General features: G+C 39.3%; 1 protein-coding gene across 3 annotated transcripts in view; it reads left to right on the top strand.

Moving 5' to 3' along the window:
- Positions 1 to 12,727, top strand: part of SUGT1 (SGT1 homolog, MIS12 kinetochore complex assembly cochaperone) — a 52,601-nt gene extending 39,874 nt beyond the window's left edge. For all 3 annotated transcript variants that reach the window (XM_070380221.1, XM_005903833.3, XM_070380222.1), the window contains one exon: positions 264 to 12,727. In XM_070380221.1, the coding sequence (XP_070236322.1) occupies positions 264 to 365 (102 nt within the window). In that variant the 3' untranslated portion in view covers positions 366 to 12,727. The remainder of the gene's footprint in view (positions 1 to 263) is intronic.
- The last annotated feature ends 266 nt before the right edge of the window (positions 12,728 to 12,993 follow it).

The raw sequence follows: 12,993 nt of genomic DNA, 5'->3' as shown, positions 1-12,993 counted from the left end.
ACGTATCTCTATGCTGATCAGCAAGGAGACATGGTGTTTTATACGGCAGTGTCTGTGGACATGGTCCTCCTACGTAACTAGAGTTTCCTTTTCAGGTTTTTACAAAGTATAGTAACTTACCTGGAAAGCCTAACGTTAAAATATTGTGTGTGTTGAGCCAAACATAGCTTGTGTTTGGTGCTCTGTGCTTGGAACATTTTTTGAAAATTAATTGTTTGGATTATATGGTCCAAGAATTAATCTATTTTTATTTCTTATTGCAGATGGAGTCTGGTGGTACAGTTTTGAGTACCAACTGGTCTGATGTAGGTAAAAGAAAAGTTGAAATCAATCCTCCTGATGATATGGAATGGAAAAAGTACTAAATAAATTTGTTATCACTGTATTGCATATATTCACCTAACGCCCATTGTGTATTAATATTGCATTCTTGAATTTTGAACACTGAGTACATCTTTTCAAAGATTATACCTCTTGACCTCTTTGTGCTTTAGAAATTATTTTCCTTCAAGTGTTCTAAAAGTCTAATGAAGATCATATTTTATCACTTTTGTCCTTAAGGATTTCAGATATGCTAAAATGGAATGAAGTATCATTTGCTACTAGACAGATTATTTCTGCCTAGTAGTGGGAGTGGAGAAATCATTAATGGTTGTATCTTGGGTAATTGCCTTATTTTTGATGCAGTATTCTATTAATAATTTATGAGACCTGGCAACTTTGGGTGAGCATAGATTTCTCAATTTCAGTGTTAGATCATTTGCTTTTAAAAACTGCTTTTGAATGGAGTTGTAAATACAATTTTTCTATGAAAAAGTTTGGTTTATTTACCTTTTTCTTAAGTTTTTAATGAAAACTTTGAAAAATTATTTATCACAAGGAATTCCCATTTGATTATTTTTATGAGAAATATTTGTAATTGCACTGAGAATTTTGGTCCTTACCTGTCAAATTCCTGTGTAAAACATTGACACCCGAGTTTTCTATTCTGTAAATTAACTATTCTGAAGTCTAATCTGTAAAGCTGGGTCACACAGTGATTTAGAAGAGCCCAGCTCCACTTCTTGCTGCTTTTGCCACAGCAGGATTCCTGAAATTACAGCACTGGTGGCTTGATTTGGTTTTTGTGTTTTTTGTCTTTATTAGAACATCTCTCTTCTCACAGCCCCATGATTACTTGTGGTGGTTTAGGGCAGCTGTTGAGAGGGTAAATTAATATGTATATATTTAGTATGTATTCTGTTTCTAGAATAAATAGATACCATGGGAATACAAAAACCAAAAGACATGATCATTAACTTCAAAGACTTTATAATATAGCAGAGAGAGAAAATTAACATTCATGAAGGAATTATGGAATGGTTGAGTGGTGAACTTATTATAAATAGAGGTTTCAGATAGAAGAAGTGTTCTATGATTAAAATTCTTGGCAGTCTAAGCTGTTGCAAAGCAGAGGCCACGGATGACTGTAGGCCTGATCGGCTTTCCTGTTGTAGTTTCAGAGCCATAGTGCCCTCGAGGTTGGCGTCTGTTAGGTCTTACTGACGTTTTGTGGCAGAGCAGTACCATGTACTTGGAGAAGGAAATGGCAGCCCACTCCAGTGTTCTTGCCTGGAGAATCCCAGGGACGGGGGAGCCTGGTGGGCTGCCGTCTATGGGGTCGCCCAGAGTTGGACACGACTGAAGCAGCAGCAGCAGTACCATGTGCCCTCACAGCAGAGGATGGTGTAAATGGGAGGCAGATCGGCCATCATGTCCAAAGAGTGGGGACTCAGCCTTTTGATTTGGATCACTCGGCGTGATGTGTAGGAGAGTTCTTGAGGAAGGAGTTGGGGTGATACTGACCACGCCTCGGCCTGTTGTCACTGCTCGTTTATGCATGCCGCAGTTTTCACTTATCCTTCTGCCCCTTCGAGTTATATGGGCTACTTTTTTTTTTTTTTTCTTGAACACTGAAAGAAGGCAAAATGAAGTTGCATGTCTGAATTTCTAAGATTTTCTGCTTGGGAAACAAGGCAGTGATGATGTTTTCTCAGTACCGTTAGTCCTCGGGGGCTCTCGTTACAGAATTAGTAAGTCAGAGGCCTGCAGCACCACCCCAGAGACAAGACTCCTGGCTCCAGCAAGTCCCTGCCACCCATTAGCTCTAAAATCCTTAACAGGCTGACAGCCTTCCTGTGTCTTAGGTCCTTTATCTGTAAATAGTCTAGAGGGTCTTAAAGTTTAATTAAAAGTCCATGATTCTAAATACAGAAGCACTTTTTCCTCTTGAAAGCAGCTTCTTTTTTAGGAATGACACTGTTATAACAGAAGTCAGGTTTTTGAAAAGGTTCTAGTACTATTAATAGTTTTGCTTGCATTTTAAAGGATGTATTATCTAAAGTTTGTTTATCTGTTGCCTAACGATGTGGGATTCAGGATTTTGCTGTGCCACATGGCGTTCCTAATATACATGACTATGTTACACAATGCCTAGTCTAAATTGGGTAGGTTTATGGGTGAAGAAGGGAATTTTAAGAAGTGGTTTGGATGGCTTGCCTTAAAGTAACACGCTAAAGTACTACTTCTCTTTTACCATTCTGTGCAATGAAAATTTATGACTCCAGAAAGTTTAAAAACTTCATCTTGAGCCTCTTAACTTATTGTCTACTATCTCAGCTTGGGTATTAATTAGTCCCACTTTCTTTCTAGGCTCCCATTTTCTTCCTCCCTGCCTGCTCCCTCCCCTCCTCTACCCCTTCCCCCTCCCCTGCTCTCCCCTTCCCTTCCCCCTGGGTCATGGCAGTACCATGGAGTACTGGAGTCCTAACCACTAAGCCACCGGGAAACTCCAACACTCCCATTTTCAGTTCTCAGACCTTCATTCCTGCCCTAGTTATCCTTTTGTTTCTTCAGAACTTACGTTTTTCCCCTCTTAGCGTTTGTTTTCTTTTTTGATGTTTAGTCTTGGAATACGTTTTTTTCCTTAGATTCTTTATCTCTTCTGTGTGTGTGTGTGTGTGTGTGTGTGTGTGGCTTCAGTCGTGTCTGAATTTTTGCGACCCTGTGGGCTATAGCCCACCAGGCTCCTCTGTCCATGGGATTCTCCAGGTTGCCAATCCCTTCTCCAAGGGATCTTCCCGACCCAGGGATTGAGCCCGCATCTCTTGCATGGCAGGCAAGTTCTGTGCCACTAGCACCACCTGGGAAGCCTGTCTCTTTTCCTATGTCTGTAATTATTTGCACTTCGATGGCTTCCCAGAATTTTACTGTCTCCAAAGAACCTTGAACGGGATACTCTGCTGCTTTAAGTTTTGCTATAACATAGTCTCTTTAGTGGCTACCCCAACAGGTTTGAAACACCCGGGTCAGTTTTGGTAATTTGCTGTCATGTGTCCTAACCATTCAGAGTTAATAGCTAGCAAGTTCAGTCTTTAACAAAGGCAGTGAGTGGCTGCTTTAATAACCTGGTTTGTCTATCTTTATTTGGAGTGAAGAAAAAGATAGGTTTGTACTAATAACTTATAGTTTCCCCTGACCCCAGCATTTTCATTCCTTTGATTTGTGGTGTTCACTAACTGCAAAACATCGATTCATCATTGCTGTTGTCTCCCTGAGTTTGGAAAAACTTGTATGTTCTTAGCAGGTTAACTGTATAGGATAAGGAAGAAAATAATTGACCTGTCCTAAATAGATTGTTTAGATAAATTTCAAGTGAACATTTAAAATGAAGTTATGTCACTATGCTATTATGAATAGTTTAGATAGACATTTTAAATCAGTACTGAAATATTTTTTGGCTCTCCTTTCCTAGTTTACCTTTCTCTCCTTCCCCACTCATCTACATGTCAGATTAGGTCATTGATCTGAGAGATACATCATTGACCCAGAGCAGCATTGCCTATTAAATGACCCTCTGATCTGCCCAGCGAACTTTCATTTTATGGAGACCTTTGTTATCCAAATTAGAGTGCGTGTTTCTGACTTGTCGCTATTACCAACATTTCCAAAAACAGGTGAACATTTCTGGGTGTTTTGTGTGTGTTTTTGTTTACTCAAGCTGCTTTTTTTTGTACCAGCTAGCTATAAAAAGTTTACCTTTACACTCTTGCCTGCTATTTTAGCCCCGTAGAGTTATAGGTATCTTGCTGACCGCATCCTCCATCCAAAAAAATAATATATATATGTATATATCCATTATCTCTGCATTGGAGGAAGCAAGGGGGAGGAAATGTAAAAGCTAAAAGGACAAAATAGTGGTTTCTGGGCCAGGAGGGTCTGTGCAGTGTTTATCTTTGGCTGCACCGTATGCTTGTGGGATCGTAAGTGCCCCTGAAAGCAGGGATCAAACCAGTTCCCCCTGAAATGGAAGTACGGCGTCTTAGCCTCCAGAATAGCAGGGAAAACCCCATGTGTAGCTCTAGATGAGAGGGGTTTGTCAGCACTGATCCAGTTTCTTTTGTCTCCAACAGTGCATATTCTCTTGTAAAATCATCTTAGACATACCACAAGATTTTACTTTGGAAACACTCGGGAACTTGTGGGTAAATTGGAAATAGTGATTGACTCAAAAGGGTAACTACTGGGGGCTACACTTCCGATTTGCTTCTGAAATGAATTTAACTCTTAGCCTCTCTTCCTCCCTCAGTAAACTTATCCCCCCAAATCAGCTAAAATCATACACATTGCTAACCCGTGAGGGCAGTAGCAGTGGTAGCTGTTCGGTACTAGGGCTGTTATGGGCCGGGTGTGTTCTGTCTGTACTGCCTTGTAACAGCCTTGTGAAGTAGTGATGCCATCCTGTCAGATCAGGGAAACCAGGCCCAAGTGAAGTTCTTTGCCTAGTTCACGCCGCTGATAACGGTGGAGCTGGAATTGGAGCAGAGTGCGGCCCATCAGACTTCAGTTCCCATGCTTTTTACAACTGAATGAATTGGGTGACTGAGTGATTTTTATTAATGAATCAAGTGTCTGACAGTGAAGCAGAGAATGTGCAAGTTGAAGTTTTAAATTCTTATACATGGGCTAGGAAGTACATTTCTTAAAGATCAGAGTATTGTCATCAGTTTCTTGAGTAGGAAAAGTTACTAGGAGTCTAGATCTCTTGCCCTTTGAGGAGGTAATTACAAGCAAGTGGTCCTGACTTGTGTGAAAGATTTTTATTTTCTCAGATGCAGATAATTACAGAGAAACAAGATACGCTTACAGCTGTACAGTTGAAAGAAGACGAGCACATTATTCCTGACATACTCTTGTTCATTAAACTTGGGAGCTCACGCTAGTTTTCCTTGTTCAAATGCTAAAATTGTCTTAAGGTTTTTCTCCTACCTAGTTACACGTATTAGAATCAGTGAATCCCTGATTTTTTCAGTAAAATTGAAATGATTCAGATTTAGTCCATTTGTTCCAATCATGTTAGCATTTTACATAAGTTCTCAATTTTGGCTTGTCTGGAATCTTCCAAATGTTACCTTTGCTGTGCTTTTGAATTTGATTTTTTTAACTCTTAGGTATGCATTGAGACTTCTCATACATATCTCATTGACTTTATTTTCTCTTACAAGGTTCAGTTATAAAAAAGATGTTTCAAAAACAGTATTGTTGGCCCCCAAATAATTTTTTTATATTAAGTTTAATAAGTATAAAATAGCCACCAAATAAGTAACCCATCAAAGTAAATATTGACACCTGTTATTTATGGTTAAGTAAATTTAGGTTTTCTTCTGTTAAGACTTCAAGGCTGGTATGTTTTTAGTAAAATGCTCATGAGTGTGAAACCCCTCACATCTGCCGTTTCTGCAACAGCAGCTCCCCGACGGCTGCTGAAGTTGTGATGTTCAGTAGAAGGAAGCTTGAGCTGTCTGCTGAGTGGGGGCCAGCTCCCCGCCTTCCCCACTCCCGTGTGTTTCACCTGAGGGGCGGGAATCAGCAGTCAGCTTCCAAATCTGAGATCCCCAAATCTGCTGTGTTTGTTGATCTTTTGTCACTTGTCAACAGCCCCTTCTCAAATTCCTCTTCAGTAAGTTTGCCTTTTTAAAACTTTTTTGAGAGCCTTGTGTCATTCAGAAGTTCCTCCATGACTTCAAGGAGGAAAATAGGAATAAAATAGTCTTCAGTGCTTATAGATGGGCATTTGCAACTATACTGCTCCACAGTACAAGCTGTGAGCGCTCTAAACAACAGTAAACGATTACACGTGCTGTGTGCTCGATGCTCAGTTAAGTGCAGTAAGTGGCAGTGCTGCATAGTGGTTAAATGCGTGGACTCTGAAGACCGCCTGCTTGAGATCAGTCCTGGCTACACTGCTTACCAGCTGTGTGACAGCGGGCCAGTGCTTAATGTCTCTGCGCCCCAGTCTTCCTGTTGATGAAACTGGGCTAATACCCACCTCGTGGGCTTTGATGGGTGGAAGGCATTAATTCTACAACTATTTATCCTAATCCAGATGGTTCTAAAAACTAAACTTGTGTGTGTGTGAGTCAGTGGTTAAAAATAAAATCTAAACTTAAAATATGAATTGTCATATATTTTGCTGCAGAAATATTCATTTGTTCACAGAATGCTAATGCTACTGCAGATCCTGCTGAGGTTATTATAGAATACATAATATATCTATATGACATTCTAAAACTTCTGAATTCACAAACACATCTGGCCCCAAAGTATTTGAATCGGGTTATATGTACTTATATATGTAAAGTGCAGAGAGCGGTTGCTTAATGTTGTGGATAACACCAACATGCTTTTAGGCTGAGAGGTTTAAATACTATAGAAAGCCTTTCTAAGTTCGGTCCTTCAAGATTCAGGATTCTGTCTGAAGAAGGTATATCAGCGAGTTAAAAATAATATGTAATTTAAAATTTTTTTAGCGAGAGCATAAAAGCTGATGGAAAAACTTTTATTTTGAATCAGTAGTTATTTTAATTTACTTAAGCAGAGCTTAAATATGCACGTGTTGTCAGCACTACTTTAAAAAGAATCATGAAGTGTGGCCAGAATATACAGACTGTGTGTAGACTGTTAAGGGACTTCCTTTCAGAAGTTCTTTGATTTTAATTCCATTTTAATTTAAGTCTCAAGACAGAAGAAAACTATTAGGACTTATAAAAGCAAGTTGCAATATCTCAGCACTTGGAGCCCACCACATTCTGTCCTGTTATTTCCATCCATGTACAGAGGCTGACAGTTGCTTTTTGCAAGAGTTAGTTCATTGGTCTGTTCCCTCTCTCCCCTGCTCCCTGCCCCTCAGACGGTCAGTGGGGAGCAGGATGTCTGTGCAGTACCTTGTATATACACTGCATACGCAACTACAGACTCAAGTTCAGGGGGCTTCTCTCTCAACTGCCACTTCTTGTCAGTCATTTGTACTCTAGCATTGACCTTTTCTGTGACCCATTTTACATAGATGAACACTTTGCTAATTTAGCTGGTTTAATGTAGTGCCTATGAAATATGCTAAGAAATTGAATGTATTTCCTTGGAAATACTACTTAACTATTTTGCTGTTTATTAGTTGCAAAGTGATCAGTTTCTTTCATTTTGACTACCACAGAGGTAACTTATAGCAGAAAGGATACTAAAACATGAATCTGAAATCTTAAAATCCCTATTTGGATGTTCATAATGGTGTTTTGAGGACAGTGACTTAACCCTTCTGAACTTTTTTTGCCCTGGATGCGGATTACCTGTCAGGGCTGTGAGGGCTTAGTTGTCCTGACTCAAAAGAATGTGGCCAGCAAATGCCAGAAGTATAAAGTCCTTGATTTTTTTTTTCCCCCTCAGTGCTGTTGAGTATTGGAATTCCTAAAAAGAAGATAACAGATTTGTTACCTGTGCTGTTCAAGGGCTTTTGTAATTGAGCCTCAGCCACTTCAGGTGTATCTCTCACTGCTTCACGGTGCACCTGAGATCCAGGCACACAGGAATAGACTAGGGGTTTGCATACTTTTTTATGTAAAGGGCCATGTAGTGAATATTTTAGACTTTGCCACATAAAGACTACTGCATGTTCTTCTTGTTTTTAGCTTGTCTCTTGTCTGCTGTCTCTCAAATATCCCATGTGTTTTCATCCCTTGCACCCAACCTGGAAAGCCTGTTGCCTTCGTTGTGTCAAAACTGGGCTCCCGTGCTGCCTCCAGGAAGGCTGTGTGATCTTGTGCCGCTCTGTCCGCCACTGGCTTTGCAGCAGTTGGATCAGGCTGCTTGCTTTTGGTTGAGGCACCTGTTAGAGCCATTGATAGGGCAAACCAAAACCACCGTAGCATGTGAGCATGTTTGCGAGCTTGATCTGTCTTTTATCAAGTCACTGCAGTTGACTCATTTCTTCACTCATGTCACTGGGCTGCTTTGGGGAGGGTGGCGTGGGCTGGCTTCCAGCTTTGTATCTGCAGTACTTCCCTGGTGCATAGAGAGGAACCCTTCACAATTTGGTAAATGGTCTTGATGTTGCACGCTGCAGAGAGAAATGTCCTTATTTTCTTCTCTTCGTTCTTGAAGTGTCCTCAGTTAGAATACTCTTGTGAAGTCCCCCGTTCCACACCCCCTCATTCACTGCCACTCCAGCTGTGATGTGGAGGGGTCTCGCGGATGCCTTTGTAAGGCACCTCCAGAGTGTCACTGGTTTTAGGGTTAGTTGTGTGGTATCTGTTCTACCCTGCGTGTCCTACGTCTTTATTCACTTACTTTTGAATCTTTGATGCAGAGCACATAATGCCTTTCATGTAGTAGATATGCAAGTGTTGGAACTGTTATTTTACACTAAACAGTTTTAAAAAATTGTACTTTGTTTTTAATATGTGACCTTGATATTATTTATTCATCTGCATATAAAATAGTGATTTTTAAAACAGATGACTAACCTCCGGTCATGAGAAAATCTGATTTATTCTTCGGTTATCTTCATCACTAGAGGGAATAGCAGTTATGTAACTAATCAAAAACCATGTGATATTCAGGTGTGTTGTGATTAATTTAAATTTTTAGTTTCCTTTTATTTTCCCCTCAGTGTTTTAAAACCAAAATATGTGGATTTCCTAAAAGAACGGACTGACATTTACTTTTTTATTAGGTTAGTTATTCTTTGAGAAGAGATTTTGAGCCCAAGAAACTTAGGTAGAGTAGAAGAGGCCAGAGTTTTACGAATCTAGGAATTTGTGTGGAGATATGCACAGGTCTAGAAGCCAAGAGTGAATCAAGCAGTTTCATTTATAAGCATACCAACTTCTGGAGGTGAACATTTGAGCTGCTTACTAGTACGTTTTTTTTTCTGGAAAACCCCCAGAGAAATGCTGAGATACTGAATACTATATGAACCTCTTTGGTGAGAGTTGCATACTTTATTTTTGTAAATAATATTAATACCTTTGTGGTCTTTCTGTCAAAAGCCATACTTTTTTCTTGGAGTGGGTTTTCACTTTAATATAGGTAATAGAATAATATATAGAGTAATATAGATATGTGAAAAATTCATATTCATGGCATCATACCCATTCTCATCAACACTGAAGGCCAGGTATGTACCAGACACTGTTTCCAAAGCAGGGGGCTGCACTGGTGAATGAATTCTCTGCATTTATGGAGCCTAGCTCGTGGGGGAAATAGGCAGAGTGCATGTTAATGGTGTTAACTAGATGCTAAGGGAGAAAACTGCATATGCAAAGAGGACAATTGGTGGTTGACACTTGATGTAGGAGCCCAGTTGAGAACTCAGTGAGCAGGTGATGCCTAAATACAGACTTGAAGGAAGTGGAGGGAGCCGGGAAGATGCTTGAGAACCAGCACTGCCAGCAGAAGGAGCAGAGGCTGCTGGGGATGCGGCGGTGCTGGGGCGGAGCGAGTGAGGGGAGATGGGGTGGCTGGAGGTGGTGGGGGCCTCCGTCACCTAGGGCCTTGCTGGTGGTCCTGGTGAGGTGATGGTAGCTAATGCCAGGGCTCGCCCCAGCTTAATGTGGAACCCTGTTGTTCTCGGTGCTGTCACAGTTTATGTCTTCACATTTTATTAAATGTACATGCAGTCAAATGTAGTTTATAAATCTAACAGGGATTGCAGTGGAGTTTACTTTGAACACCTGATGATGTGAATGAATTTGACTTACAGTTTATGACTTAATGGTTATATGTGAAATCCTTAGGGTCAGTATTTTATTGAAATATTTATTTCTGTTCTTTTCACATTACAGGTGATATTACATTTCAGTTTAATCTTTGTTTAGCAAAGCTGTTTCCTGTTCTGGAATCTAAGTATAGAAGACTAGATACTGAGGTGAAATTGTGTTAATTAGAACAGCTGATGATGAACAGAAACTTAGTAAGTGTGGTACAGGATTAGATGTTGAATAGAATTGTCAAAGATCAGCAGGCATGTTTTTATGGGCCATCTGGCAAGACTAGAAGTAGTTTTGGGACCTATACTCCCTTAAACATGTATTTGCATTCCATTCCTTGTCAACATGAGACAAAACAAAAATCAGAATTTTAGAGCCAGAATGAATCTTAAATACTGACTAGTCTAAATCCTTAGTTTTACAAAGGAATTTTTTCCCAGACACACTCGTATATACTTTCTTCATAAGCGTTCTTTCACTTAGACAGATAGAATTTAACTTACATAAAACTTAAGCTGTTTACCCCAGTCTTGAGCTGATCTTCTGACAATTGTCCCAAATGCCAGGCAACTAAAAATTACAGCTTTGGGAAGGTATTCTGTGTAGGCTTGAGGGTGAACAACCTCTGCCTGCGAAGCTTGTTCCTTACAATGTAGGCTCTCACTGCTTTCCTCCCGAGATTTGAATCAGTAGGTTTGTAGGGCCCAGTAAATCTGTTTATTGTGACCTGGTGACTTCAAAGTATGTGACCTGGGACCTTACCCTTAAGAAAGTGATTTCATAGACTAAAAGATTAAAAAGTGAAGTTATTAGTGCTCTTCATCTCTTATGTCTTATTTCCAAAAAATTATAGAGACAGGTGAAAAGCTACTCGGGATCTTGTCCTTTTGAAGAATCTGTTTCCCTCTAATGTAGATGTGAGGCAGAGGAGAGGTGCTTAGTGATGGTTTTTGTTCCTCTGTCAACAGAACCTTACAGTCATTACAAGTCATTGAATCCATATAACCATGTGGTGTTGCACATGATGAAAATCTTTTTCAGTCAAGTGAAGCAAATTGAGACCATTTGGACAATGTGCTATTTATTGTTGCTGAGATATTATTGAGCAGCGAATACTAGAGTAGTCAGTATCCATGGAGTATATATGGAATATCATAGTATTGATTTAAATAAGGCAACTTCTTTAGCAACTGGAATATTCTCAGATGTTGTATGATTACACATAGGTGCTAAATGAATTAAACATTGTAATGCTGGTTGATTAAGTCAAGTAGGATGTGTGTTAGGGGAGAGCTTTCTCGAGTGGAGATCTTTCTCACTTCGTAGCTGTAGTTTCCTTAGCACCTTCTAGGCAGGAGTATGGTTTTAATTAAAAAGAAACCACTTGCCTTTAAAAGCATAATTTCCTGCTGAGAGGAAGTTTATGCTGGGTAAATTTATTCCAGGTCTTTGACTGTGTCAGTATAAAGTAAATCCATCATAAAAAAGATGGATAATGGTCTATGTTAAGGAAATAAATAGGCGGTTGAAAAGAAAATTTTTGGTAAATAATCCACACCTTGGGAAGCTGAAGAACAGGAAGCTAAGGAATTCATGTTTTTAAGAAACTGCAAGTAAATGTGCAAATATAATGCTAGTTTTAAGAAAAAGTGTACAGAGTATTTCTTCCAGACTATCTCATTGCTGTTAAGATTTTTGCAGCCGTGTTACAGATGAGAAAAAGGAGATTGATTCAGTTGCAGAAATTTGATAGGAAGAGAACTTTTGCACAGGAGCAGGCACAGAAAGAAGAGAAATGTGACATGTGTAACGTTACTAGTAAACTCACAGAGGGAGCTTACAGTGGGGCATGCTTCTTAAAACAAATGGTGTTTAATAACTTGGTGGTTAACCTAGGGACTTCTTTATAGCTTTGTTACTGGTCTTTTTATCAACCTATGGTGATAACATAGATCCTAATAAAGACTGACTCTTGTATATTTGATTTAAAAACTATTAAGACATGGTAAAGGTTCAGTCAACCAAAACACCTTAGAAAATAGCATTAGCTATTGCCAGGTTAGGCTACATCAATACATGCGCAAATGCATGTATAGATGTACCTACCTTTACATAGGAAGTACCTAAAAATTGTATGTAAATTGATTACTTTTGAATGTAAGCATTTTAAATAAAATCTGTAGTTGAGTCAATCGATACTAACTTAAACTGGTTCTGTAAATTGATTCTAACATACTGGGCTTTTTCAAAGTGAAACCTGTATATGCATATAAAATATGAGCATGCATATATGTACAAAAGCCCTTAAAAGGAATTCAGCTTTCTTTTATAAACAGCAAAACTCACTCTGCTTGTAAAACATTTTTGCTGAAGTTTGCATAGTTGACTTAAATTTGCACCTTTCTCTCTGCATATGCTACTGGGGCTATCTGCATGTAGATTTTTGTTGACGCCCTCCTTCCCCTCAATAAGTCAGTTAACTTAAGAGGAAATGTGACATTTCTATAAAATAAATGTACATAAAACAAATCAGCATATTCAGCTTATGCAGAAATAAAAATTATTCCACTCACACAAGGAATTTCTACTTTGTAAAAATGTAGCTTGTATTTCGGACTGTAATAAAATCTGGTATAAGAACACCTGTTGAGTGGGTTAAGTGATTATTCTGAATATATTTGCTTTTTTAGTGTCAACAGTTATTTGAGGTGATGGTGGGAAGGGGGTTTAAGGATGAGGTTAAGCAAATTCTTAACATTGTAGAGGAAGTTTGTTCAGTGAGGTATGTCATGTGACGTGGATCACTTCCTGAAACCCAGCAGTACTGTTTTTCATTTTCTCTGCTGACATAGCAGCACCAATCACGTTTAAGACTACTGAGTCAAGATGGGACTCGAGGACCTTGAAAATG

The sequence above is a fragment of the Bos mutus genome, chromosome 12, assembly GCF_027580195.1.
Source record: "Bos mutus isolate GX-2022 chromosome 12, NWIPB_WYAK_1.1, whole genome shotgun sequence".
In the NCBI taxonomy this organism is placed as follows: domain Eukaryota; kingdom Metazoa; phylum Chordata; class Mammalia; order Artiodactyla; family Bovidae; genus Bos; species Bos mutus.
Note: the sequence above shows the minus strand (reverse complement) of the source record. Positions and strands in the feature narration are given on the sequence as shown.